Source organism: Mauremys reevesii, linkage group 26, assembly GCF_016161935.1.
Source record: "Mauremys reevesii isolate NIE-2019 linkage group 26, ASM1616193v1, whole genome shotgun sequence".
Classification (NCBI taxonomy): Eukaryota; Metazoa; Chordata; order Testudines; family Geoemydidae; genus Mauremys; species Mauremys reevesii.
This window is the reverse complement of record NC_052648.1, coordinates 3538491-3565195: the sequence shown is the minus strand read 5'-3', so window position 1 is coordinate 3565195 and position 26705 is coordinate 3538491. Positions and strand designations below refer to the sequence as shown.

The 26705-nt window shown below is 53.4% G+C and overlaps 1 protein-coding gene across 16 annotated transcripts in view; it reads left to right on the top strand.

The window, feature by feature from the left end:
* Positions 1 to 26449, top strand: part of SBNO2 (strawberry notch homolog 2) — a 123778-nt gene extending 97329 nt beyond the window's left edge. For all 16 annotated transcript variants that reach the window (XM_039515216.1, XM_039515209.1, XM_039515207.1 and 13 more), the window contains 22 exons: positions 1285 to 1428; positions 2052 to 2169; positions 2744 to 2849; positions 3477 to 3630; positions 4601 to 4777; positions 5630 to 5727; positions 8658 to 8740; positions 9859 to 10059; positions 10765 to 10940; positions 11767 to 11898; positions 12832 to 12967; positions 13841 to 13953; positions 14786 to 14857; positions 15714 to 15822; positions 17036 to 17110; positions 17479 to 17622; positions 18482 to 18576; positions 19362 to 19454; positions 19965 to 20096; positions 20941 to 21017; positions 21320 to 21510; positions 22221 to 26449. In XM_039515216.1, the coding sequence (XP_039371150.1) occupies positions 1285 to 1428; positions 2052 to 2169; positions 2744 to 2849; positions 3477 to 3630; positions 4601 to 4777; positions 5630 to 5727; positions 8658 to 8740; positions 9859 to 10059; positions 10765 to 10940; positions 11767 to 11898; positions 12832 to 12967; positions 13841 to 13953; positions 14786 to 14857; positions 15714 to 15822; positions 17036 to 17110; positions 17479 to 17622; positions 18482 to 18576; positions 19362 to 19454; positions 19965 to 20096; positions 20941 to 21017; positions 21320 to 21510; positions 22221 to 22855 (3261 nt within the window). In that variant the 3' untranslated portion in view covers positions 22856 to 26449. The remainder of the gene's footprint in view (positions 1 to 1284; positions 1429 to 2051; positions 2170 to 2743; positions 2850 to 3476; positions 3631 to 4600; positions 4778 to 5629; positions 5728 to 8657; positions 8741 to 9858; positions 10060 to 10764; positions 10941 to 11766; positions 11899 to 12831; positions 12968 to 13840; positions 13954 to 14785; positions 14858 to 15713; positions 15823 to 17035; positions 17111 to 17478; positions 17623 to 18481; positions 18577 to 19361; positions 19455 to 19964; positions 20097 to 20940; positions 21018 to 21319; positions 21511 to 22220) is intronic.
* Positions 26450 to 26705: the final 256 nt, after the last annotated feature.

Below are 26705 nucleotides of genomic sequence, written 5' to 3'. Positions count from 1 at the left end.
TGCACTGGCTGGTGCCTAGTGAGCTGCCAGCTGCGCTGCTGAGCGTGCTCTTCTGGCATGGCCAGGGCTTCCACATGCCTGCCCGGCTGCCTTCACCACCACCAGTGCCACCCCACGTGCACCTAGGAGCCTGTCCTGCTTGCCCACCCGGGAAATTTAAAAGGGCTCGGGGCTCCCAGCTGCCGCTGCAGTGGTTGGGTGCTCCCGGGCCCTTTTAAATTGCCCAGGCCCCCGACCCCTGTCAGCGGGCCTGCCATTTTCTGATCTTGTTGGGGAAGAGGGACATACAAATCCAAGTTTTCTCCCTGTAGGGGCTGCCAAGCATGCAGTGCTGTGGATCCTCTAAACATTCATCTAATTTCAGTCCAGCTGAGTTAGTGCATCTCTTACCCGTCTCCTTTTAAGGGTCAGTGTCAAGCAGGCATGAAAATTAAATTGCTGCTTAAAGGAAACTGCCAGTGCTAAGTAGTAATTGTTCAGCAAGATCTTCCATACCCCTGTTCTAGTCTCCAGATCATTCACAGCCAGCTTGAACCTGTCAAGCTGCCTGCTAGTTTCTCAGAACGCTTGTGGCCTGATTTTCAGAGGCGTCGAGCACCCACAATTCCCATTGAAATCAATGGGACGTGCGTGTGGTCAGAACCTCTTAAATCAGGCCATTAGTTCATTGAGCCCACTGTGTCCTCAAAATCTAAAGGGCTCTGAATAGCACTTTCTTCAAATTGAGAGGTATCTTTTTCCTTCCTATAATTAACTTAGTTACAGATGAAGTCTAATGATCCTGGAAGCTAAACAATAATCTCCCCTTCAGTCAAATAGGAAGCCATCTCTAAAAAAGGAAACAAACCAGAGGAGAGGATGTTTAAAATAAAAACATGTTAAGCATTCTGCGCTGTTGATTAAAAAGAATTAGGTGACTTCGGTCAGCCAAGAAATTGAAGCCCAAGTAAAGTTTCCACTCTTCATTAAAATGCATGCGGATGTGCGCACATGCTGACGATTGGAGGGATAGATCTAGGAATTTAAAGTCCCCAACATCATAGCATCTCTGTGCCAAATACTAGCATTAAAGAAGTCAGTTATTAGCAGGCTTTCTTCCCCACTCTCTTCCCATATGGGCTCTGTGATGTGGCAATTGCTTATGTAAAGCAGATGTGTACGCCCTGTATCGTCACGTTAAAAAGTCATCTGCCTTCACCAGTTTTGGGTTTGGACAGGGGATGGAATAAAATGAGCTATAAATAGCACTGTAAGTGTCCCCTTTCTTTTTCCTTCCCCCTGTAGATTAAATATGGTGACACAGCTACCTCAGAAGGAGTCCTATTTGCCACTTATTCTGCTCTGATTGGTGAAAGCCAGGCAGGCGGACAGCACAGGACGCGATTAAAGCAGATTTTGGACTGGTGCAGGGAGAACTTCGACGGAGTTGTATCCTAGAGAAATAGCAACATGCTTGTAATTGTGCTTCCAAAGTGAACAAAGAGCACTGATATCAGCTTGGGGCTTGTGGTGGATGTTCCAAGTGGTGTAAGGAGGGGGGAAAAAAATAAAAAAAGCCCTCAGTTCTCCAGAAAACAGTGTAGCTGTGGAACGGGTGGGCGTTTCAGAAAAATCGAAGTGATTTAGGAGTACAGTTCCCATTAAAAGTCACTAGAATTTGTGTTACTGAGGCCCATTTGAAAATCCCACTGGTGAGAGTGCCAGCGGGTGAGCTCGGGGAGAGTCAGGGGTATATTTGGGAGTAACAAGCATTTTCAGCTTTCATCCCCCTTGGCATGTGTTTGGGTAGTGGGGCATCATTCAATAGGAAATAACAGGGTGGAGATTTACCACAGACTTTGGAAAGCCGGGGCCCGGGGAGAGTGGAGTACAAGGCTTCATGCAGCTGTGGAGCTGGGCCACGCGCTGAATGTTTGATGGTGGTTCAGTTCCGCTGGAGGGACACGGATCGTATTTTTCTCTCTTCCCCCAACCATTATCAGCATTAGTATTTATTTGTATTCCCACAGCAGACTACGCGTCCTTTCTCCTTGACTGACATTCCCTTGCAGATTGTGTTTGATGAATGCCACAAAGCCAAAAATGCCAGCTCCACTAAAATGGGCAAAGCAGTGTTGGACCTTCAGAACAAACTGCCTCGAGCTAGGGTCGTCTATGCCAGTGCCACAGGTGAGAGTCTGTACCATGTGATTCCCAAGACCCCAGGTGTAAACCTGCAGAAGCAGCCCAGTGCTCCAGTCCTCCCCATGGGGAAGATGTCGATAGCTCAGGTTAACTGCTATGGGGCTGATCAAAAAACACATGTTGTAAAATTCAATTTTAAACAGCAGAAATGGACGCTCCTAGAGGGTGTGATGAAGCATCAGATGCTCTAATCCCGTGTTTCATCTTAACGCAAAGGACGTTACCGCTAGATTCTGTTCCCAGCCCTGCCACTGATCTGCCATGTGATCTTTGGGCAGGTCACTTTAACTTCCCTCTGCCTGTTTGTTCATCTGTATAGTAATGCTGACCTGAGGGGTGTATTGTGAGGCTTAGTGTTTGTAAAGCTCCCTGAAGCCTCTGCTGAAAGGCACTGTGGAAGTGTGAGGAATAACTCTCCTTTTTAAAATACTTACATATGTTTCTAAGCTCTCCAGAGTGAGGGTTCACCTGAGGCCTGCTGCCCGGCACTTGAAGAGGTTGCCTGAGGCAAAACTATTTATAGCTGTGTCTTTGCTAACAGCACATTCTATTCATACAGGTGCCTCTGAGCCAAAAAACATGATTTACATGAGCCGGCTAGGGATCTGGGGGGAGGGGACCCCCTTCAGAGCATTTGATGAATTCCTCCATGCAATTGAAAAGAGGTAGGTCATGGGAGATCTTTCTGGTTTCCCCTTCCACTAATCCTGTATTTGGCAACAGCCTTCATTTGGGTTGGGGAAAAACCACTGGCTTTGAACCAGTAGCTTACTGGCTGTGTCGTTTCAGCTCCCTTGTGATATGCAATGTATCTGGCTAATACATTCCAAGCCATCCCACAAATCTTACAGCGAATGCTTTGTCCCTATTTCATGACGGGTGTTAAATGCCACAGTAACTGCCAATATCTCTGCAGAATAAAAGGAAAAATGATATTTTATTAGGCCAGGCAGTGAGGAAAGCAATGCAGTGTAATGGTAGCAGAGGGGATTTACAGTCAGGCCACCTGACACTGGTTCTGGTTCTGTCACAGACTCAGTAGGGTGTGAGAAAACAGAAAGGTGAAGGGACTCACCCACCTGTGAAATGGGGATAAAGGCCTGCTATGAATGCCAGGATTATGCGGTCCATTCTATTATGATTTGAAGACAACTTAAGCAAGATGCCCAAGCAAAACCTCCAAGAGGTTCTGAATCTCCAGACAAGCCTACTCCACTCTGCAACTGTGCAGGGGAAAGGGATTTCGTAACTGGCTGTCTCTCTTTCCTCCCCCTTCCTCCTTTTCTGCGTAGGGGTGTTGGTGCAATGGAAATCGTGGCTATGGACATGAAAGTGAGTGGAATGTACATTGCCAGGCAGCTCAGTTTCTCTGGAGTCACTTTCAAGATAGAGGAAATCCCACTGGATCGGCAGTACGAGCTTGTCTACAACAAAGCAGCGCAGCTGGTGAGTTAGTGTTTCTCTGTAGATCCCCAGCATCCCACATTCCTCCCCAGAGAGCTACTGTCTAATCCTGTGTTTTGGTTTTGGGCTTTTTGGAGGGAGGGCGGGGGGTTGTGAAGAGGAATATTTTACTCAAGAAGTTGAATCCATTTAACTATTGCCTCCTGCTTCATTAACAAGAGCATGGGGCTCATTCAGTCATTTGATCAGCTCAGTTGACATTGTGACAGAGGACTCGTTGGGGTGGATTGATTTTCTGGTGGGGTTGTATGCAAGTTCGGGATGGGGCGGGGGAGGGGCGTCTGCTTTTGCTGGTGTGTGTGTGTACGTACGTACGAACACGACCAGGTCTTCAGATGGGTGAGAACGGATGACTCTTTTTTACTCTATGATTTTTGAACAACTTTCTAGTGCGTTTCAAACGTTAAGTGCTGAATACTGGTAGAGTCTCATTAGTATTAATTATCGTTTGTATTGTGGTAGCACCTAAGAGCTGAAGTCATGGGCCAGGATCACTTTGTGCTAGGCGCTGTAGAGATGCAGAACAGAGTTTAATCATACTCCTTAATCCGCACATGGGAGGCTATAAGGGGGACATCAGAATAGCTGCAACCCAAAAGTTAGGTTTGATTTCTTTAAAAAGAATGGGTGGTGTTAGCTTATACAATGTAAAGAAATATTTCAGTGGCTGCTGCTGCTTTTTTCACGTCATCGTAAACGGCCTTTGCTTGGATTTAACAATTCTCTTGCAGTGTTTGCAACCCAGACATTGCAGCGTTGGGCTGAGGCAGCAGGTGGAAATTGACCGGTCTCTCCATTGTCCTAGCTAAATGAAGCACAAGTAAAGAAAGAGCATAAATAGGGAAAATAAATTTGATATTCAAAGCCCTGATCGTTTTAACAACCTTATGTGTTACGGTGACATGAGTTAGGGACTAGAGTATTAACCTGGCCCTCTTGTGTGTGCTTTCAGTGGGCAGAGGCGATGGTGGTGTTCCAGCAAGCGGCTGACTATATTGGCTTGGAGTCTCGAAAGTCCTTGTGGGGTCAGTTCTGGTCAGCTCATCAGCGCTTCTTCAAATATCTCTGCATTGCTGCTAAAGTCCGACGCCTCGTTGAGCTTGCCAAGGAGGAGCTGGCAAAGGACAAGGTACGGTATTAGAAACCAGGTGCAAAGGGTCAGTAAGCGTTAGTCCAACGACATCCGTTATGCATCCCTCAAGGTCTCACGTGGGCATTCAGGTGAATCATCGCCGGTGATAGTCATCTTTTGACGCCTGTTGTCATTCTGCAGAATAAAACCACTTTGAATGTTGAGGCCCAGACGTGCGTTGTACAGAACACAACCTCTGTACAAACTGAGGAGGGTGCGGTAAAAGACTGGAATGAGGGTATTTTCATGCACTTGGACACTAGTCTGTGATTGTGTGCAGTGAAAAGGCAGCATATATCTTCTTATATCCTTGACCTAAAGGCGTCTAGCCTCCGTAGGTGAAACCAGGATTTCAAGTGTTTAATTTCCCATGGTTCAGAATGAATGTTGATGTTGCTTGGCACTGTTTTATGGTAAACATGAGCAAACGTACTTGAAACAGCATTCTGAGTCGAGTTAGAGTTGAAAGATGTCCTGGATTCTCTAGCTCTGCATGGTTAAATACACTTGGCGTTGCATTCATTTGACTGGGCAGAGAGAGAGGCTGGGGAAATCAGTTAGTTGTAAGAAAAAAGCATCATAACAAATGTTTCTGAACATCGTGGCTGCATGTATAACCTCAGGCACTGAGAGACAGAGTCTTCAGCAGGAGCCCAGGTTTAGGGCCAAGATATTACTGTGTGTATCTGGGAGGAGTTGGGGTTGGATGTGGAAGGTGCTGGCAAACCGGGAAACGTAATCTCTTCTGGAGCTGCTAATGGTTTGCTGAGAGTGTTGCTGCCCAGCAAAATGTAGCATGACCTCCTCTCGCTAACACACGGCCATGCTGCCCTTCTGATTTCTCCCCAGTGTATTGTCATCGGGCTCCAGTCCACTGGCGAAGCTCGCACCAGGGAGGTCTTGGACGAGAATGACGGGCACCTAAACTGTTTTGTCTCCGCTGCAGAGTGAGTTTAACCCCCTTGTGCTTTGAAGGGCAGGAGTCCTGGGCGGCTCAAAGGCACAGTGAAGCGGGCTCTGTACCAGGGCTGCTTGCACTTTGTGGTCCTGTGAACGCAATTCCATGACTCCTAAATGAGCTTCACATACAGAGGACACTGGTTTAAGACACTGTGTGTCCAAAAGTGACTTTATGTGCGAAGAGCCTTGAAATCTGAGTGCAATGGCCTTTCCTGCTCTTCCACATGCAGCTTTAGTAATTGCGTGCACACGAGGACAGCCAGATGTGCAATAGCCTGATTTGTTCACCCAGATGCAGGTTTGCGTGGTCACAACAGGTGCACACGCATTTCTGTGGGAACTTCCATCTCACCCACTCTGAAAAATGCAACCCTCAAAACTGTGAAAAGAGGAAAAATATTTTTAAAGGTACAGGATTAAAAATAAGTGAGCAAGATAATCTGATTCAGAGACAGATTTTGAGATCTTACAAACATGCTGTAAGGTGAGATGGCACCCCTGGATTTTGGACTATCTCGTTTTGTCCCACCAAAAATCCTGGTTTCAAGAATGTCGTCTTTCAGCATCCGTCCAAAGCAGAACATAGCATTAGATTGCCTTATCCCAGTAATGCACTAGTTTGTGGTGGTTTGATTTATGTATTTCTACATCAGTTAATCTGAGAGCTGACTGTACCCAGTGCACAGTCAGCTGTGGACGATGAGGAACATCTTAAAAAGCACCGAGTCCCATTTTCCAAAGTATCCTGGGCACCGTAGGAGCCTAAATCCTTGGCTTTCAATGAGACTTAGGCACCTAACTCACTTAGGTGCTTTTGAAAATGATCCCCTATTCCATGAACCCATCTGCCCCTGCACATCAGGTGGCAGGAAGTCAAGCTGCCTGACTGGGATAAGACCCAGGTGAGTTGCGTTTCCTTAGGGCCTGTGCAATCAGCAGGGCTGCTGTTAGATTATATTTGTTTGCATCAGTTTTTATTGCTGATGAAAACAACTGGAGCAAGCTAGACTTGGTGTGAGCTATCGAAGCGCCAAGCATCCCTGCTCTTCTAGGGTATCTCAGTTTTGGCCTATGCCACGCCGGGGCACCGGTCCAGATACGATCCCACTCCCCCAGAGCAAATATTCGCTTGTTAACTGCTGTAGAATTGAAGCAAGTCAGGCTCCAACAGCTAAGTTGATTTCTGACTTGAGTTGGACATCTGCCTAACACAGGCCAGAAGAGGTCGTAGTAGAGCTGGGGGTCGGGACCCCTCAGGGGGTCGCGAGGTTATTACATGGGGGATCGCGAGCTGTCAGCCTCCACCCCAAACCCCGCTTTGCCTCCAGGATTTATAATGGTGTTAAATATATAAAAAAGTGTTTTTAATGTATAAGGAGGGTCGCACTCAGAGACTTGCTATGTGAAAGGGGTCACCAGTACAAACGTTTGAGAACCCCTGTAGTAGAGGATCATAGTGGTCCCTTCTGACTCCTTGTTCAAAGGTGGTGCTGTTAGTGACCACTTGTGCTGGCCAGCTCTGTCCCCTCCTGCAGGGCAGGTGTTTACTTGCTGGGCAGTACCATCTCCTAATGTGCCTGCTTCACAGTGTCCGACGGCAACTTCCTGGTTCTGACGCCCTTCAGCAGTGGGGAGGGGGGTGTTCTTAGGGGAGTGTGTTTGCAATGGAGCAGTTGCTGACAAAACAAGGAGGGAAGGACTGCTTCCTGTTTGTGCAGGGGAGTCTATAAAACTTTGTTAATGGGGATCCCAGTGGAGGAGAAGGAGAAAACACAGATGGTCAGAAGAATGGCAAGCTGGATTTCATGGCAAGGAGACTTAGAACCTGAATCCTGGCTTGAAGGAAGCAAAGTTACTCTCAGCCTTCTCTGGGTCTCAGCTCTGTACTCAGAGCCAGTCCGGCACTGAGGGCAAAGGGCCTTTCCAGTACCGCATAATAGCTATTGTTTAACTCCCACTCTGGTCTGAAAGCCCCTCCTCTATTCCCCAAATACCCCGTCTCACAGCAGGTGGGAATCATGCCCATACCTCTCAGCTGTTGCTTTCAACATTTGTTTCAGCCCAAGCTCATTCAGCGCTGCCTCCTCATTGCACATGGGCCCAGTCCCTCCCAGTCCAGCCAGCATTGAAGCATTTACTCTTTCGTTTTCAGTACAGCCCGCAAAAGCATCCATTTGATTTCCACCTCTTCTGATTTTTCCATCCACCTAGACCCACAGTGTGTTCATGTTTTGTCACTGGCCTTTACCTTGCGGGCAAGTAGTTCAGCTTTAGGTTAATCAAAGCACGTTCGTTAGACAGCCATGACCCAGAGTCTCCACCATTTCAGGCAGGTCAGTTACACGGCACAGGGTTGGAACTGCTAGCCCACATAACACCCAGAGAAGATGTTGGATGTTGGACCGTACTGGATTTTGCAGTAACAACTTCCAGACATAGAGAGCGTCACACTTAAACCTTGCTCTCAGTTACTCTGGCGTTTGTGCTGTTTTGGCCTGTCCCGTGGCAGCGCGATGCCCGTGGCATTTTGTGTTTATATTGCAACAGCTCCGTTCAGCAGGAGTAGCAGGCAGTCTAAAGCAGAGAGCATTTCTCACCACAGCATTCACTCCGTGTCCATACTGTAAGGCTGAGGTCCTGCTGGAGCGAGCCAGGCTCTCTTGTTTCACTCGCGCAGTTTGCCATCAGAACCCTCTGGTGAAATGCAGCCTCCTCCTCTCCATTCGAGTTGCCGTGATTCCTCAGATCCAAGCTGTACTAATCGATAATTGTTCAGACTCACTAACAGTTAGAGAATGCTTGGTTTAGCCCATTTTCCTATTAAATATGTCGATCTCTTAAATTCCCATTGATACATTATAACCAGTAGATGTTCCTACTCCTGGTAGCTAGAATAAATTTTGCATCTTACTTTCAGAGGCGTCTTTCTATCACTAATTCAGAAGCACTTTCCTTCAACCAAAAGAAAGAGAGAAAAAGGAACTGGCATTAAAAGAAAACGTAAGACCGCCTTCCACCGCCCAACGTCTGACCTCCTGCCTTTCCGCCTCGCCCCAGCTCCTCAGCCTTTTCGTCTCCTTTCCCTTCCCCACTTCATGCTTTGCCTTGGTTTGGGTTTGCCCTCCCTTAGATCCCTTGCTACAGTCTCTCACCCTAGGCATGTCGCTAGTTACAGCTCTCCATGTCATCTTTCCCCCCCCGCAACTCACCTCCCTTCCACCAAATCACTTCCTAGCCCCTGGGATTGCCCAGTAGCCATGCCCTTTCTCCCTGCGATGCAGACTGCTAGACTGACAGGCAGATTTTGCTAGACTCTCAGCTACACATCTGAGGCCTTCTTGCAGCAAGGGGTTTTTCTCCTCTGCCCCTTACATATAGGGTGGCAGGTGCCCTGGAAAATACTCAGTTATCTACCCTATTCCTAGCTGCGGCTGCAGGTAAGAACTGTCTCCTGTACCACCTGTGTTCCCTCTGTGCTGGGTTCCTTTGCAAGCAGGTTGGACCCTAGCTCTCATGCCCATAGTGACATGTGGGAAGTTGGATATGGCAAAAGGGGGAAGAGGAGAGAGTGGTAAAGGCTGATTTACAGAGATTGCCCAGGCAAACTGCTGCGTGGGCACCAACTGCTGGGGTTCCCTCCCAGCTGAGACCAACGGATCAGTAACGTCTTGCATGGCTGGGGCATTTCTCACTGTGCTGGGAATTCAGTCCTGATGCGACTGGTTTTCCTTCCTGAAACACCAATGCACCAGCCCCTCTCTTTGCCTAAAGATTTTCCTTTAGATAGCTAAGCCTGTGGGTTCTTTCCCCACAAGGGGAGAAGAGGAAAGTAGCTGCAATTCTGCTTTGCTAACACATGACCAGGTGAGAGCAAGGTGCAGTTTGCACATTGCCATGTGGCCGTCTTCAGCCCTGGTAAAAGACTGGCTCATTCTTCCTCTCTCTTTTTCCCCCATGCCCAAACGTCTGCCTCTCTCTCTGATCTGCCTTTCGCTTGGGGCAACCTTAGCTCCCCTGTGACCTCTCCTCCATTCTCTGAGCCAGTGCTTGCTGCTCTGTGCTGACCTGCTCCGCGGGCCCCCTTCTCCCCCGCTGACGTGGCTCGCTCTCCCTCACAGGGAAGCAGAAAGGCCGCTGTGCGAAGGCCCTGAAAGGCATGTACGACATGGCGGGCGTGATCAAGATCAGCGACGACAGCAGCACTGATTCGGAGGTGGGGCTGGACAGCGACTTCAACTCCTCCCCGGAGTCCCTGTTCGACAATGACGACGTCATCTTTGTCGAACACACCTACAATGGCTTCGCATCCGAAGACAGAGGTGAGCCAGGCTGGTGAGCTGGAGTTAATCCCTTCCCAGGCCAGGGACAAGCCAGGCATCTGGGGGAGGTCAGGGGACAAGGGTCCGGGCTTATCCTGGTCTCGTACATGTGCAGAATTACATTCCGAAAGGATGTGACCCTGGCTTTGCTTAGCATCCCACGTGGGACAGCGGCGCTGGAAATCTGATACAGGCACCTCTCATGGTGTCTCCCCAGGGACAGTGAGGGTCCTGTTATGTGTTGGGAGTGGCCATGCTTCCTTGGCAGGGATTGGCCGGCTGTCGCACCCACCAGCTCAGAGCTGATCCTTGTGTCTCTTTAGGGAGGTTGAGGAAATGGTACCTGCAGACTTCCTCCCCTCCATGTTGTTCCAGGCTAACGCAGACTTGCTTGGCTATCCTGCACTGCCCAAGTGGGGGAGCCCCCACGCCCGTGTTAAAAGCAAACTGACATTTGTATAATAGAACGATTGGCTTGTAGCTGATTTATACCTAGTTGTGGTCAGAGTTGGGGGGTGGGGTGAAGTGTGGAATACCAGCCTGCATGAGAGATCAGTCCTTACTCTCTCAATCAGACCCCTCCTCTCTTGAGCCTCAATCTGGGTCGCTCTATGGTGGTTCTTCACACCGGTCCCAGGCTCTGTGGCTGCTGTGTCCTTGCCATCCCCTGGCTGGACTCTAAGCACCTGCCTTTCAACATTGCAGGCATGTTGCACTTGCCAGGGTCCCAGAAGGACGTGCATGGCCCGGGAGTGCTAGAACACGTGGAGAGAATGAAACAGGACCTCCTATCAAAAGTAAAAGCACTGGGAAAAGAGCTACCTCTCAATACCTTGGATGAGCTGATTAATCACTTTGGGGGCCCGGAGTACGTGGCAGAGGTATGTCGTACATGGTCGCCTGGCGTTGGGCTCAGCAGCTCAACCGGCTGTTTGTGGCTGTGACCACTAGAGGGTGCCGTAAGGCCAGCCCTTGGAGAGGTTGAGCTGTGCTCCCAGCCCCACGGGCACATCTGGGCTCTGTGGTTCACAGCTGAGCGGGCAGCCGCTGGCTAACATGGCAGCTCCTGCGGACTAAGGCCATGACAACGCCACTACCTACATCGGCAAACCACCCCCTGGAGCGACATCGGTTTCGCCGACAGACGCGCTGGTGTCCACAGCTCTCCTGCCGACAGCTACTCCGCTCGTTGAAGGTGGTTAAATGATGTCAACGGGAGAGCTCTCCCCTGTCGGCACAGGGCGGCTCCGCGGGAGATCTTACAGCAACGCAGCTGCCTTGGGACATGTAGACATGGCCCTAGTTCCCGACAGTGCCTGTCCAGTGTGTGATGGTGGGGTAGGAGGAGCTCTCCGAGGGATCCCCACCCCTTTATGCTTTTTGCAATATCTTCCTCACCTTGAGGCCCTGGGGTGTAACCCCCTTCTTTCCAACCAGGACTGGCTGGGACTCCCTACTACTTATTTACTGTGCTCCTGGACTAGTTACTTCACTGCCGCAGTTTCCCTAATTGTGAAAAATAGTCTCCAGGGCAAAAATTCTCTTCGGAAGCAGTTTATTGCTCCAGGTCTGGCCAGTATAGACCCCTGCCCATGTGTCTGCTGTAACATTTACTTCCCAAGTGCTCCATTTCATCCTTGCGCCCCCACTCTGTCTGTCTGTCTGTCTCTCATTAACGACCTCTTTCTTCCCTGGCGGGCCATGTAGATGACTGGCCGGAAAGGCCGGGTGGTGAGCAGACCTGACGGCTCCATCATGTATGAGTCCCGGGCTGAGCAGGGCCTCTCCATAGACCACGTCAACCTGAAGGAGAAGGAGCGTTTTATGAGTGGGGAAAAGGTGAGTGAGGCTCTGAACCAGAGGCCCCTGCAGCTGCACACTGGAGAAGCTATGGATTGGCATAGTGCGCTTGTGGGTGGCTGCGTAGGCGCCGGTGGGTGCTCGACCCCGGCCATCCCAACCCCTTCCCCAAAGTCCCCACCCCAACTCCACCCCCTCCCTGCTCCTATTGGACCCCTTCCCCAAATCCCCGCCCCGGCCCCGCCTCTTCCCCCAGCGCGCTGCGTTCCCTCTCCTTCCCCCTCCCTCCCAGCGCTTGCCACCGCGAATCAGCTGTTTTGTGGTGGGAAGCACTGGGAGGGAGGGGGGAGAAGCGGAGCCGCGGCGTGCTCAGGGGAGGAGGCGGAGGTGAGCTGGGGCGGGGCGGGGAGCTGCCGGTAGGTGCAGAGCACCCACCAGTTTTTCCCCGTGGGTGCCTATGGGCGGCTACCCCAGACGCATGATGGGACCTTGCAGTCACTGCCTTGCCCCAGATGTGTGTGCCTGTCTCCGTCAGTCCCTTTGCGCTTTACCCGGAAGCCTGGCACTTGACCATTCACTTTCCAGAGGAGAGTTGGGCGTGACTGTAGAAGCTAGAAATGCTGCTCTTGCAGTAGCCAGAGGGGGCACTGCAGAGTGTCCTGTGGGATTGCCTGCCCCAGGCTCTGAACACCCTGCTGAACACCTAGGATGGAGGCCAAAGATATGGATCTCTCATGAGTAGGGCAGAGCACTAGACAGCTGTGCCAACCCCTCAGGCCCATAAAACGAATATGAATTGTGCCAGCTTGACCTGCTGGGAAGTGACATGGAGGCAGGGGGCCTTCTGTGGATCAGGACGGACTGTGTCCTGGGATTTCTCTGGGCCTGCATCTGAATGCTTTCCATGTAGCCGTTCTCCCAGATCTCTGGGAATACCATTGCGTCTCCTCACTCCTGCTGTGTCTCTCTCAGCTCGTAGCAATAATCTCCGAGGCCTCCAGCTCAGGGATCTCTCTCCAAGCAGACAGGCGGGTGAGGAACCAGAAGCGCCGGGTCCACATGACACTGGAACTGCCCTGGAGTGCAGACCGAGCCATACAGCAGTTTGGTGAGCGCCGAACATTCTCAGTCACTTGGGGTGTAGTTCAGCCCTGCAAACGAAGCACCCGCCTGGCCTTGTTCTGGAGCCGCAGGGAGCCCAGTTGTGTTCAGTGGCACAAAGGGCTGGCCCCAGAAACATGGGGCTCATGCAGCCTGCCAGGACCAGGCCAGGCATGAGGCAGCTGTGATCAGCTTCCCTTCAGGGAAAGGTGCAGGGCTGCCTCGGGGAGGGGGTGGGGTGTAGTTGATAAAGAGGAGGGGTAGCTTATCTGTGGGAGCAGAGCACTGGGCTGGTGCCCTGGCTGCTCCCCCCCAGATCCTGTTCTGGGTCTCATCTTGGTGCCTAGGGGACACTTGTCAATGCCAAAGAACCTTTGAAAGGCTCCAGACTGGAATAACTAGGGGTGCTGCTCCTGTGTAGGGGGAAGTGAAGGGCTGGACTGGAGTGTCAGCTCATGGTGCACCAAGGATTGGGATGCATCGGCAGAGCTGTGTGTGTGTGTGAAGCTAGCATGGCACCCGACCATGCTCTGTGCCTGGGGTGAAGCAGCCTCTCATCACAAGAGCAGTAGAGGATATGAATGTACGGCTCCACTTTAAAACTCGAGTGATTTTTGTGACTGGCCACCCTGCTGTGATCCTGGAGAGGTCAGGGCAGCAGCCTTGCTCTGGCAGTGCCAGGTGGGAAGATCTAGCAACACAAAGCCGATGCGAGAAGCTATGTCCTCCTTCCCCAGAAGAGAAGCGTTGGGTTTGGTTTCAAAGCCGATAGGTGCCCTAAGGGAAGCTGCCTTGTTTGTCTGTGTTCCCCACTTCCTTCTCAGCAGCTGTTCCCATGATCGTGTCAGCTTCCACGTCATTCACCCCCATCTCTCTCCAGGTCGAACACACCGATCGAACCAGGTCTCTGCTCCGGAGTACGTCTTCCTTATCTCTGAGCTGGCGGGGGAGAGGAGGTTCGCGTCCATCGTCGCGAAACGCTTGGAGAGCCTCGTAAGTGCCCCGGAGGATGGTTAGAAATAAAACCCAGGCTGGCTCTGAATATTTCCGAGCGACTCTGCTTCTGGGTCACCTCTGGTCCCGAATAGAACTCAGACGAGGGATTATGTCACCCTGGGCTGACGTGCAGCCACCTCTGCGGCGAAACAAGGAAGCTGTTTAACAGCCTGCCGAAGAGGAAGTGAAGTTTACTCTACGTAATTGGGATGGTGGAATTTCAGGGAGGTAGAATGTAAATTGGGATGATGGAATTTCCCAACAGGCAGGAGTTAACACCCATTCTTTTCCAGGAAGGAAATAGACTCTTTAATGACCACACGCTATCATTGCCTCAGTTCAGTGTTTCATCATTTCTAATGAATCCATGAGTATCTCTGAGTGTTAATATACTAGCACCTCGCTGTCTCCCCGTAGTATTTCTATGTACCGACTTCTGGTGAATCTTGCTCTGCTTTTAAACCATCCCTCCCTGATTATTTGCTCAAATTAAGGGAAAAACCTACATATGAAAATATAGGTGGCGTGTAATCTAATCACTGTGTTTAGGTTGAACATCGTGTCTCACACGCCAGCCGTGTGGCACATGATGCCTCAGATATCTGGAAGAAAAGTGGCATTTTCCAGACACCAGAGCTGGCTTGTGATAATCTCCAATCCTGGCGCTTGCTGTAGAGGCTGATCAGATACAGCCCTCTAACATGGGGTCGCCTTAGGAGTCCGTCTGTAACCAGGGGTCACTGAGCTTCGGTATGGATGCAGTTGCTTTTCCCGGTGAGTCTCTTCCCCAGCCTTTCTGAGCAGCTGTGTGCTTTGTCTCTTCTTCCAGGGTGCCTTAACTCACGGAGATAGAAGAGCCACTGAATCCAGAGACCTCAGCAAGTACAACTTTGAGAATAAGGTGACCATTAGCAATTCTGCATAGTCATTTAGCAAGCTTAAAATACCCAGCACACTCCTTTGGGAGGACACTGAGCATGGCCAGAGCCCGTGCTGGGGTTCACAGGTCATGGCAGATTAGGCATCTGGTCTTGTGAGCCCTGGGAACAAAGCTCTTGGTTTTGGCACAAAATACAAACATATGGAGAGCATAAGACGAGAGCTTTAGAGACCTCAATCCTCAGGAAGGGGAGATGTGTATTCTGGTCTTATGTACAGGGAAACTGAGGCAGAGATGCTGCATGACTTGCCTACATGCAGAAAGGGAATTTGGGTTAGGGCCAGGACCTCCTAAGTTCCCAATAATAGTAATACCCAGCTCTTATGTAATGCTTTTAATCAGCAGATCTCAAAGCGTTTTCCAAGGGAGGTCAGTATTATCCCCATTTTACAGGTGGGGAAACTGAGGCACATACTGGGGGTGACTTGCCCAAGTTCACCCAGCAAACCAGTAGTAGATCTAGGAAGAGAACCCAGGTCACCCGAGTCCCAGTCCAGTACCCCATTCACTAGGGCACACTGCCTCTCCTTCCTGTGCTTAGGCCTTGCCTCTCATAGGGCTGGAAGAAGACTCATGGGTGAGACCAGCTACCTGACTTGGGTCTGTACCTGAACACATGAGTTATCCATCAGGTTCTTGATGGACGTGTCTCTGGTGGCTGCATTTACTTCAGCATCTGCCAGGATGTCTACGTGCTTCCCACCCATTGCTGGGGAAAGCAGCATCCCAGATCCCTTCTCACTACACACTTCAGGGGTGGAGATCAGAGGACAGAGCTGCTCCCCACCCCCATGTGACTGTTTTCTCCTTTCCACAGTACGGGACCAGAGCGCTAGACAGGGTCCTCACCACCATCCTCAACCAGACTAAGAGCAAAGTGCCTCTGCCCAAGTATTACCAGGAACGAGAGGCTGAATTTTTTCAAGGTGAGAACATTAACTGGGGTTTCTACTTGAAAATGCTTCTTGCTGGCTCAGTTAGTGTGTGGTAGGGATAGATCACTGCCAGGAAAGCTGGAGCGGGCACGCGGAGCCATTCACTGCCCTCCTCCTGGGGGGAGAAGACACCGAAGGGACCAACAGCAGGCTGACGTGGACAGCTAGAGACAGAAGCGGGGAGAGGGGCAGCACTCCACGGTAAGTGAGGCAGTGGGGTGAGCCAGGTGGCAGTGCCCCTCCCCAGGCGTGGGAGAATGCAGAGGTGGGATCTTTTCTTACTGAGGTGTCACAGTTCAGGGCAACTGCACCTGCATTTCCCCCTCGTGGGCCAGTAAAGCCCCCACTTTAGGCTCCTTGCTGCTACCTCTCTTGGGTGGAGACTTGTGCCTCTCTCCCTCCTGACCGGCATAGTTTCCTGCCTACGCTGTGAATTTCCCAGCAAGTCGGACTGCCTAGGCAGGCCTGCTTTGCCTTCCCTGAGAGGCTATAAACAGCCTAATGGCCCCTGGTTAGCAAATACCACCTCGCCCTTTCTGAGCAAGCACATTGCTCAAGGTGAAAGCACAACAGAGAAAATCATTAACGTGGCAAAAGAACTTGCGCGCCTGCTAATAGGTTTACCAGAGATCACCCCAACTCCCACTGGTAGGAGTCGGTCCTTCCAGCCCCACCCAGGGGATTTTCAAGTTAGCTCGGAACAAGCACACAGACTGCGCAACTCGGCCGCCTCCTTTATGTGGCTTGGGCCTTTGATCTTGTCCTCATGTAACAAGTGATCTGCAGACAATGGCTGTCTCCTCGGGGGGTAGCACCAAAAGGGCAGGGGGTGGGAAACCTACTTTACTTGTTTGTCCCCACAGTTCATTCTTGTCTAGCACATTTGTTTCCAATAGTCCCTTGATGCTCCTGACGCTTCCCAGGGTTTACTTTGGTCACGGCTCCCCCCAGAGAAGTTACACACAATCCCACCGTAATACGGCACATTTTTAATACAAGGGACTCCAAAGCTACTTCACCTTAAGTCAATACGGCTTTGCCAGGAGATTGCCCTCTCTGTCATCGGGGGAGTGGCCATCTCAGCAAGCCGGGGAAGCAGCCCTGCAGCAGGACTGCTGAGATAAGGGGCCTCGTGGCATTGGGGTGGAGGCCACATGGCAGCTCCCAACCTTCAAGGCACGTGCTTCCCCTTCTGTCATTCTAGAAATGAAACAAGGTCTCATCTCGGTCGGGATCTGCTGCAAGGAGATGAAATACGGCTACGTATCGGTGGAGAAGGGTAAGCCTGGAATCTTTCCTCCCCGCCCTGTGGAGGGACAGGCTAAGGGACGCAGTTACCGTAGTGCACGTTTGCTGCCGTCCTCCTGGCCCACGTCAGACTTGTCCTGTAGCTGACACAAGACGCAGCACTTGGGAAGCCGGAGAGAAGCTCTGCAGGTGCTTGGCCAGCAGAAGCAGAGCATCTTTGCCACTCCTTGGTCTGCAGGGCCCAGCCTGACTAGCAGCCAAGCTCTGGGGGCCCTGGCTGTGTTGGCTTCCAATGGGTCGCCCTGCCGGCTCTCCCCTGCTCTCTGGGATGGTGGGGGGAAGGGGAGTTGTCACTGAGCTGCTCAGATTCCCTACCCTGAGCTGCGCTCTCCGTTGCAGACTGCTCCATAACCAAGTTCCTGAACCGCATCCTGGGCCTGGAGGTGCACAAGCAGAACATGCTCTTCCAGTACTTCACTGATACCTTCGACCACCTGATTGAGAAGGACAAGAAGGAGGGCAAATACGACATGGGCATCTTAGGTAGGAGAAGGAAGAGAGGGGAAAACTCCTCCCTGCTGGGATGTGCCCCGCTGCTGCACCCTTCAATGGCCAGTGGCTTTCTGTGCCGGATGCTGGGTGTGACTGGGCTGCCTACACTCCGTGCATCCTATGCTCCTTGCTCCCATTAGCTCTTGACCTGGTCTGGGCTTCACACTCTGGTGACCCCGCCCCCGGCTGGGCGTTCAGACGTAGGGAGATTTCCATGCTAGGTCAGCACCCATCGGGAGAGCAGGATTCGAACCCCGGCCTCTCTAGCCCTGCCTAGGCTTTCGAGTGCTAGGAGCTCGCCCCTGTGCCTCAGCTTACGGGGTGGGTTGCTGGGAGAAGATGTTAGTGCCGTGACTCCGTTGGCTAATCCAGGGGAAGGGAGCAGCGCTCCGAAGGGCTCCACGCCTGCCCTCAGCTGGAGAGGATGGATGGTGGAGGGGAAGGTGGGGGGCCCTGGCTGGTGATAAGCCTGCGCTGTGATCTCTCACAGGAAGGGTGCTTGGGACGGGCTGGGGGGAACGACGTCCCCAGGTTGAAGGTGCCCAGAGCAGGACAAACCCCAAGAGAAGAGCAGGCTGCAGGGCAGCTGAGGGGCCTGTGGGATTAGGGACTCTCAGCTTCCCCTAATAGCCCCCCAGCTGCAGGGCCCAGGCCTGATCCCCTGCCTGCAATGAACACGAGGGAGTTGTTGCACCATAAGGGTTGGCTGAACCAGTGCAGGGCTCCCAGGGGGTGGGGCTGGGAACCCCAGCGGTAAATGGAGGTGGCCTGGGGATGTGGCCAGGCTGCGACGTGGAGCTCTCTCACTCACCAGAGGTCTAAGGCCTGTTTCTTTCTGCTGCCTCCGCAGACTTAGCCCCCGGCGTGGATGAGATTTACGAGGAGAGCAAGGAGGTTTTCCTGACCCCGGGGCACCCCCAGGACGGGCAGGTGGTGTTCTATGAGGTAAGGGGCTAGGTAAGGTCTCTGCCAGGGCAGCCCTGTCCATGGGTCCCCGGAGCACATAGCCGCTCTTGGGCAGCCCTTGCTCCAGCTGTTGTTCCTGGCCTGGATCTTGGTCCTCCTTGGCCAGGTGTAGGCTGCGCAGCCGCAGGACGGAGACTCTGTCCCGCACGCTGGTATTGAAGTGGTGCCAGGGGGCCCCGATCAGGAATCAGGGCCTCTTGTGCTAGGTGCTGTACACAGGAGCCAAGGCGAGTCCCTGCCCATCCGCCCATCCCCATCCTAGCACATGGGTACTTCAGCCGCCAAAGTGTCCTCGTCCCTGTGTGGGCACGGGGGGGCACCTTGCCCAGCCCCAGTTCCCTGAGCTGAGCGAGCTGGCAGGCATTCTTGCTGGGTCTCCAGCATGGCGCTTCCCGGACGCTCCCATCCCATGGGGCGTGTTTTGGCAGCAATCTCGGTAGCGCTCTGCCCACCCACTTCCCTTTGCACAGACCCTGCATTCGCCCCGCTGCCCGTCTCACATCATTCCCATGGCAACGATAGCAGTTGCTTCCATGGTAGAGTCACCCGGGGGAACTAGGCACACGCGGTACAGAGCACAGCTGCTCTGGCAGGAGCCACAGGCTCACATGGCCCAGGCACCCTCTGGCTTGGGCCCCTTGGAAGCCGATGCTGCTCATCTTTAGGCCAAGGAGGTAGGGGGTGGTGTGTGTGTGAGAGAGGGAGAGGAGGACACTCCGACACCTGCCATCTATCAAACACGGGGCTCTCATTTATCCTGTTAGATCAGCGTCGACAGAGGCCTGAAGTGGGAGGAGGCCTACGAGAAATCGCTCAAACTGACAGGCACCTACGACGGCTTCTACCTCTCCCACAAGGTGAACTCCCCAGCGCCACCAAGGCTGCTGCCCCACACATCTGCGATGGGCTCCAGCGGGGGCGTCTGGTGGTTGGCAGCCAGCAAGAGGCCAGTCACAACGATCGATGCCTCGCTGACCGGTCACCCGGGGCCCAGAAAAGCCTCTGAGGAGCTGCCATTTCATTTCGCCCAGTGCAGGAGGGGGGTTGACTTCATAAGGCCGAGGGTGGGGGAGGAGGGGGATTGTAATGGGAGTAACAAAAAGATCCTTGTTCCTGGAGCCATCTCCGCTCAGACAGCGCATTCCCCGCCATGGAGTGAGCCCAGCTCACAGCGGAGGCGTGAATGGGGGAGGGTGCTGGCTGGAATTCCCCTGCCCCCAGTGTACGGCCGCTGCAGAGCCAGCGTCCCCATCGGCCGCCCCGCTCTCGGAAGCAGGGGTGCAGACGGACGTTGGAAGCGTGGGGAGGCGCCGCGTCCCATCCGCCCATGGCGCACGTGAGTGTAACTGTGCAACTTGTGCCCACAGACGCGAGGCTGTAAATACACCTGCCTGCTGGCAGAGCAGGGCCGCGGGAAGAACTTCATCCTCTACAAGCCCAACATCGGCAAGCAGAGCCAGCCCGAAAGCCTCGAAAGCCTCTTTAAGAAGTACCGCCAGGTAGGTGGGAGCCACAGGAGGCGGCTGCTGCCCTTCCCTCCATCCCCCGCAAGGCTGAGCGGGGAGGGACGCTGCCTGTGCCCCGGCTTCCCCCTGCACATGGGAACTGTAGCTGATCAAGGAAACTGTGACCCAACCACAGTCAGGGCAGAGGGAGAGTCCTTGGGGCTGAATGCTCCCCTGGGAGCAAAGCTCTGCAGGCGCATGGTTCTGTAGGCACAGATGTAGGGATGGGCTCTGCCCTCCCAGAGGCACGCTCAGCAAATCTCCCCCCGGCGCCAGCATGGGGCTGAGCTGTGACACGTCCGTCCGAATTCTCAGCAGGTCAGTGTTCTTCAGACCCGACGCTGACGCTCCAGAGGGATACCGCGGGCACCGGGAGTGGAGCGTTGGCATGAGGGGGGTTGGCTGCCCTTTGCCAGGGCCGGATGCAGAGTATCGGACTCGACAGATCAGCGCTCTGCTCCCTGCCTGGCAGAGCGTGTCCGGGGGTTGTTTGCTCCCTTGTGTTCAAATGCCAACACTGCCATCAGCACAGGGGAAAAGGGAAAATCAACCACACCTCCCGTGCTTGCCCTTGTCTAGCTGCCCTGTGCGCACCTCAGCGTGCCATGCACACTGATCAATTGAGCCTCTTGGCACCCCTGGCAGGACTCACTGTTCCCAATTTACAGCTGGGGAGACTGAGGCACATGGGTGCTGTGACTTTCCCAAAGTCCCCTCACATCTGGCAGAGCTGGGGATAGAACCCAGGTGTCCTGACTCCCAGTGCTGGGCCTTAGCCCTCCACCACCCTGAGGAGAGTGGAAAAGTCTAAGTTTGCCTCTGGCGGTGTCCCTTGCAGGTGCGGCCCGAGGAAGCCAAGGAACACTGGGAGAGCAGCTACCTCTTCTCCTTCACAAAGTGTAACCACGCCGTCTGGTAAGTGACACCCAGTGCCGAGGGCCTGGCCTACTCTGGGCTCCCTGCTGAGGAAGCTCGGAGCCCTGTCCAAACGCGGGTAGCTGCTGCTGGCTCTGGCTCTGCATTAAAGGGTCTTCCCCGCTCTGCATGACCCTGCTGCTTCTGTGAGCTGCTTTGCCTGGCCTGTCCCAGGGGTCCCCACTAATACTGCATCCTCCTCCTCACTCCCCACCCCCAACAAGCCAGGGGAAGGGAGGGGCTGCTCCCAGGGGCAGGGGCTGCTGGTGACTCTTGTTCTCTTCCTCTCTGCAAACCTGAAGGAACAGAACCTGCAAACTAATCCAAGAGGGAAAGGAGTGTTTCCAGGGCATGCGCCTGCGCCGTTACTACATGCTGTGCGGCGCGCTGCTGCGGGTCTGGAGCAAGATCGCCAGCATCATGTCGGACATCACCAACACCAGCTACCTGCAGATCGTCCGCCTCAAGACCAAGGAGAAGAAAAAACAAGTTGGTGAGTGCAGGGGTCAGCGTGCCATGAGGGCGGCGCTGTGGGGGCAGGGAAGGGGAAGGGAGCTGCATGCTGTGTTTCAGGGGCATGTGGTGGGGTTCCTGGGTTCCCTTCCTATTCCAGGCAGGGCCCTGCATGTCTCTCTCCTCTCCCCGATCCTGACCGGACAGCTCTGTGATTAAGGAGATCCTGTGGGATGAGAGCAGGAGAAGCGTGTAACTCCCGGCCCATTCACTTTGCATGCTCCAGGCCAGGCCTTGGCATGGAGCTGGGGCTCTGTATCCTTTGGGTGGAGCGGGGAAGGGGAATTAACCCAGCATTTGGGCGTGACCCAGGCATGGTGCACCCTCTTCTCAGCTGCCCGGGCTGGGGGTGAAGGCAGGGCTGTTTCTGCCCACTACACTCCTGCCCCCTGGCACCCTTCACTGCAGGGACTGCAGATGCCATCACACCAGTGCAGTCTGGGAACCTGGCTGTGGACCTCCTGCTGTCTCCTCTGCTGCCAAGCCCAGGTGCAGCCAGCTCCTAGGACAGGGCTGCAGAGCCGTGGGGATGCAGCTTGCCGTGTAGGCAGTGAAACTGGCAGCCTTGCGGGGAGGGGCTGAGGGATGCGATTAGCCCAGACGCTGGGTCCCACTCCCAGGGCCCCTCACCTGTCCCCTCCCAGGAGCTCAGGTGCTTTGGGGGCTGACACAGCATGTTCCATCTCCCAGGGATAAAGATCCCCGAGAGCTGCGTCCATAGGGTGCGGGAGGAGCTGAAGCAGATGGACGAGAATGTGAAGCAGAAGCATAACCACCGGGCCCTTCTGGCCCAGGACCGGAGCCTGCCGTACTCCATGCCACAGCATGTCCTGCAGCAGCCCCGTGACCTCTGCCAGCCTGTGGCCGGGCTCCCCCTGCCCAGACACTCCCTGCACCAGGACGAGATCCTGGACTTGACCTACAGCCCTCCCAGCGACAGCCTCTCCACCCTGGCCTTGAAGCCTGACCCCCTGGGCACTTTACACTTCCCGCCGGAGCCTGTTCTCCAGCCACACCAGCAGCACCGGATGCCCTTGCATTTCAGCCTCCCTCCTGTCTTCGAGAGCCCGGCCCCAGCTCTGGCGGGGAACGTGCCTCTCAACCCGCCCCTGCACGACCACGTGCCTCTCCCCCATCCCGACCACCTGCAGCCGCTGCCGCAGCAGCCGCTGCCGCCGGAAGACTTAGCACAGCAGCAGAACATCAATTTCAAGGAGGTGCTGGAAGACATGCTGAGGACGCTGTACGTGGCCCCGCAGGACAGCGCGCTCTCCCAGGAGCGCCAGAGCGTCATCCAGTTCAGCAGGCCCTTTGAACCCTTCTGAGGGCCGGGATGGGGCTCAGCCACAGGCGCCCTGCCCCTCCCTAGCCTCTCGCCTGCCTGCCTTTGGCAGGAGCGCTGGCACGGAGGGAGCCCTGGCTCTTGTATTGCTTTGCAATGACCCGCGGGTCTCAGTTCGGGGGCAGGGGGGTCGCGTATTCCTTACAGCAAAGTTTATTTATATATAATATACAGCCACACATGTATAGAGTTGTACATATCGTGTGTATAAAGGGGGAGTGGGGGGTGGCAAAAGGCTTTTATCACAGAGCTCAGCTGATCGGGACCCATGTCTTCTGCTGCGGGATGGACCTGCTCAAAGAACCGTGCCCAGGTAGGACAGAGAGGAGAGCCACTGACGGCCCCAGCCCCTCCCCACACCCATCTCCCCACCGACTACAGAGCTGAAAGGCCAGGATTCACCCCCCTCTCCCCGGGGCGTGTGCAGAAGCTGCTAACTGCAGTGTCCGCAGTTCTGACCCCCAAAGCGATCCTGTTACCAGAGTGTCAGTGATGGCGAAAGCCGTGGTTCCCAGCCGTCGTGGGCAGCTTGGCTGGGTCAGCCGGAGCCAGGCTCTTACTTGGGCTCTTCCATCACAGCCCTGGAGCTTGGTGCCGCTCCAAACACCGGAGTCTCGAGGGAATGGGGGGCAGGCACTTGGGCCTAATACAGAGGCGGGGACCGCAGGGGGAGTGACAGAAGTCCCAGTGCAGGCTGAGAACCACTGAGCTAAAGCATCCATCTGTGTAGGATTGGGTGGGGCCAGCTGGAGAGAGATTCATCTGACTATAGGTCACGCGCTCGGTCTCTGCTCTCCAGTTAGTCCAGGCCACCCCCTTCTCTTGGGAGGGGAAACTGACATGCTTTGGGCTGCCCTGACTTCCCCAACGGGATGGGGAACAACTCTTCTGCACTAACGTGCCCACTTGATCAGTATTCAGCAATGAACTCCTTAGCCCCTGGCCAGCCTTCCCATCATCCTCTTCTGCCTGGTGGCTGCTGGCCAGCCTGCACGCCCAGCCCTAGGGCTCCTTGTGGTGGCAGCGGCTCCAGCGTGGCCGCACTTTCCGAGTCTTGCTCTCTGTCGCATTCTCTCCTGGAACCAACTGGCTAGTACCATTCCAATGGGCTTGTTCGCAGCTGGGCGGCGGGGCCAGGCCTGAGTCCGGGAAAGCAGGAGGGGCCCCATGTCTGGATCTTAAAGCTCCAGCACAGGCCACTGTTGATTTCAATGGCTGTTACAGCCGGCTCCACTTTGAATACCAAAGAGCAAACTCCTGCTTAGCCAACCTGAGCGGAGCCCCCCACAGTCTGTCCAGGGCACTCCACACCCTGCTCCTCCCACCAGCAATAGCTCTGAGCAGAAGCACTGCGGCCCGTTGGACCAGTAGCTTGCTAGGCTTCATGCTGCAGAGGGCTGCTAGCTGTACACAGAACGTACGTAGTCCAAATGGAGAGCCACACAGCACCTCGACAGCGACACTGCTCCTAGGGTCATGCACTTGCTTCAAGCGAGCTCGGACGTTGCAGCCACCTCTGACTTGGGCAGTTCTGTAGTAAACCTGCTTTTTTATTTACTCAGACAATGGTTTTTGTTTCCTTGGCAGTGCATCCCTGTCAGCCCCAGGGCAGGGAGTCTGTGCCTGCCCCTCTCTGCTGGCAGCATTCACCTGGCTGTGCTGTAACCCTCTTCTCGCTGCCTCAGCCATTCCCGTGTTCCTCCTTTTTCTGAGTCGAGTCATCCTGGCATTTCCGGGAGCATGCCCCCTCCGGGAGGGGTGGAAGTGTGACCTCAGTGACTGGTCCTGCCTCTTTAGCATGCAGAGCTCCCATTACCCATCACACGCCCGTCCTTGGCTGATTCTTAACAGACACAGCAAGCCCCTGGGGGGTGTGGAGTGGGGGAGATCTGTGCTGGAGCAGGGCCGTCAGTGGGATCCGCCAAAAGCTCTAAGAGGAGTTAATAGTGGAGTGGGGTGTTCTTGCCCCCTGCAGAGAGATCCCCAGCCACATGTGGAGATTTCAGTGATTGTCACCTGATCTCTGAGTTTAGCAACCAGCTGCCTTCCCTGTGTGACTCAGTTTCCCCATCTGTAACATAGGGATGTGATATTCCCCTACCTTTCTAAAGTGCTGTGACCTCTATAACCCAGTGCAAAGTATTGGTAGCACGTCCTGCCTGGGGGACAGGGAAGCACCTAGTCTCCCAAGCCAGTGAACCATGGTCTCCTCTTCCCACTTCACTTCCTTCCTCCCCCACCCCCCCATGCCCTGCACACGGGAGGTCCTGCTCTCTAGGCCAGTCCAGGTGTGGTCTCCGGCCCTTTCTTCTGGGGTCCTGTGTCTTTTTACATCCTTTGCCTCTCCCCGACCAGGAAGGAGGAGGAGGTTTATTATTTAGATTTCAGCAGTGTCCATAATGTGCTGGGCAGGCCCTGCCATTCCCCCACTTCCCTGGAGATGGGGGGCTTTGAAGGGGCCAGTTCTGAGTAGAATTCTAGATCTCCTCTATGCCCCCTAGCCTCCGACTAAACACCAAAGATCAGAAAAAGTCCCCCAAAACTGGAAGCCCAAACTGTGAAGTCCAGATGACATGATCCACTGTTTGGCAGGGATGCTCCTATCCTTGGTGGTGCATTTCCGACCCCTCGGAATCTCTTTAGTTTTCTTCCTAATTTATCACCTAATTGCACTAACCCACCTCTGCGCTGAGCTGCTGGAGAGCCCTGCACTGCGCTGCGTGTGTCCCGTCTTGTTCCACTCGTGCATTCACCCAAATTGCCAGGGAAGGGGCGATTCCGCCCTGCTGGCCTCTTGTAGGCAGACAGCAAAGATGCCCCTTTTCTTGTGATCAGAGAATATCCCTTTTCCAGGCCTAGATAAAGGCAGGCCCCTCCCTGGTTCTATCGAATACACTCCCCCACTCTATTTATAATGCTCCCTGGATTCATGACACTCAGAGAGAATCTTTGAAAATCCTTGGAACCCCTGAGCCCTTATTTAATTTCTTTGTCATTCATTTGGGCACCTGTCAAACTCTCAGCAAAAGTTTAAAAAACACACCAAGAAAACCAATTTCAAACAGGCGTAAACTCAGGAATAATCCTCAGGTGCTCTCTTTCTATCCGCCCACGCCAGTGGGTCCCCCCAAAAATATGACCAGGAGTTTTATGTGGTAGTTTTGTTGCTGTTTTAATTCTAAGATATATGCAATTCCTCTCTCCCAATCTCTGGAAAAGACAGGGCACCTTCGAGAAAATTCTTCCCCCGCCCAATCCTGTGTTTTTTGTCAGGGTTAATAATATGTAACAGTATCTTTTAACTAAATTATTATGCAGTTGTCCTACTGATTGTATGTATTTTTTTAAATGAATCCTTTCCCCTTCCTTACACCTTTTTGTTAGCACTTTTTAATCTGCTTGTTTGTTTGCCTTTGTTTTTCTGTATGTATTTATAATGAATTGAGATGTATATATGTAAAGAGATTTTTTTTTTTTTAGAATATGTGCCTTTGACTAATTCCTAAATTTTCTACTTGCATCAGAAGGATAATTTTTGCATTCTGCTCAGTAAAGATGGAAAGGAAGCCACGCATGAGACCTGTGTAAGTCCCAGCTCTGTGTATATGTGTGTGTGTATATGTGTGTGTGTCTCTCTGTCTATCTAGATTTGTACTCGCCCAAGGCTCACCTTTTTGGGAGCTGGGTTAGGCAATTGGAGACCATGGTGACGGGCAAATGTATAAAAATCTCACAGTGGGACTTGGTGGTGGATGTGATTTTGAAAAGCCCTCCCCAGGTTGATGCATGGGTTACTGACTCCAGCTGACTCTCTTGCTGGTAGCCAGCCCCAG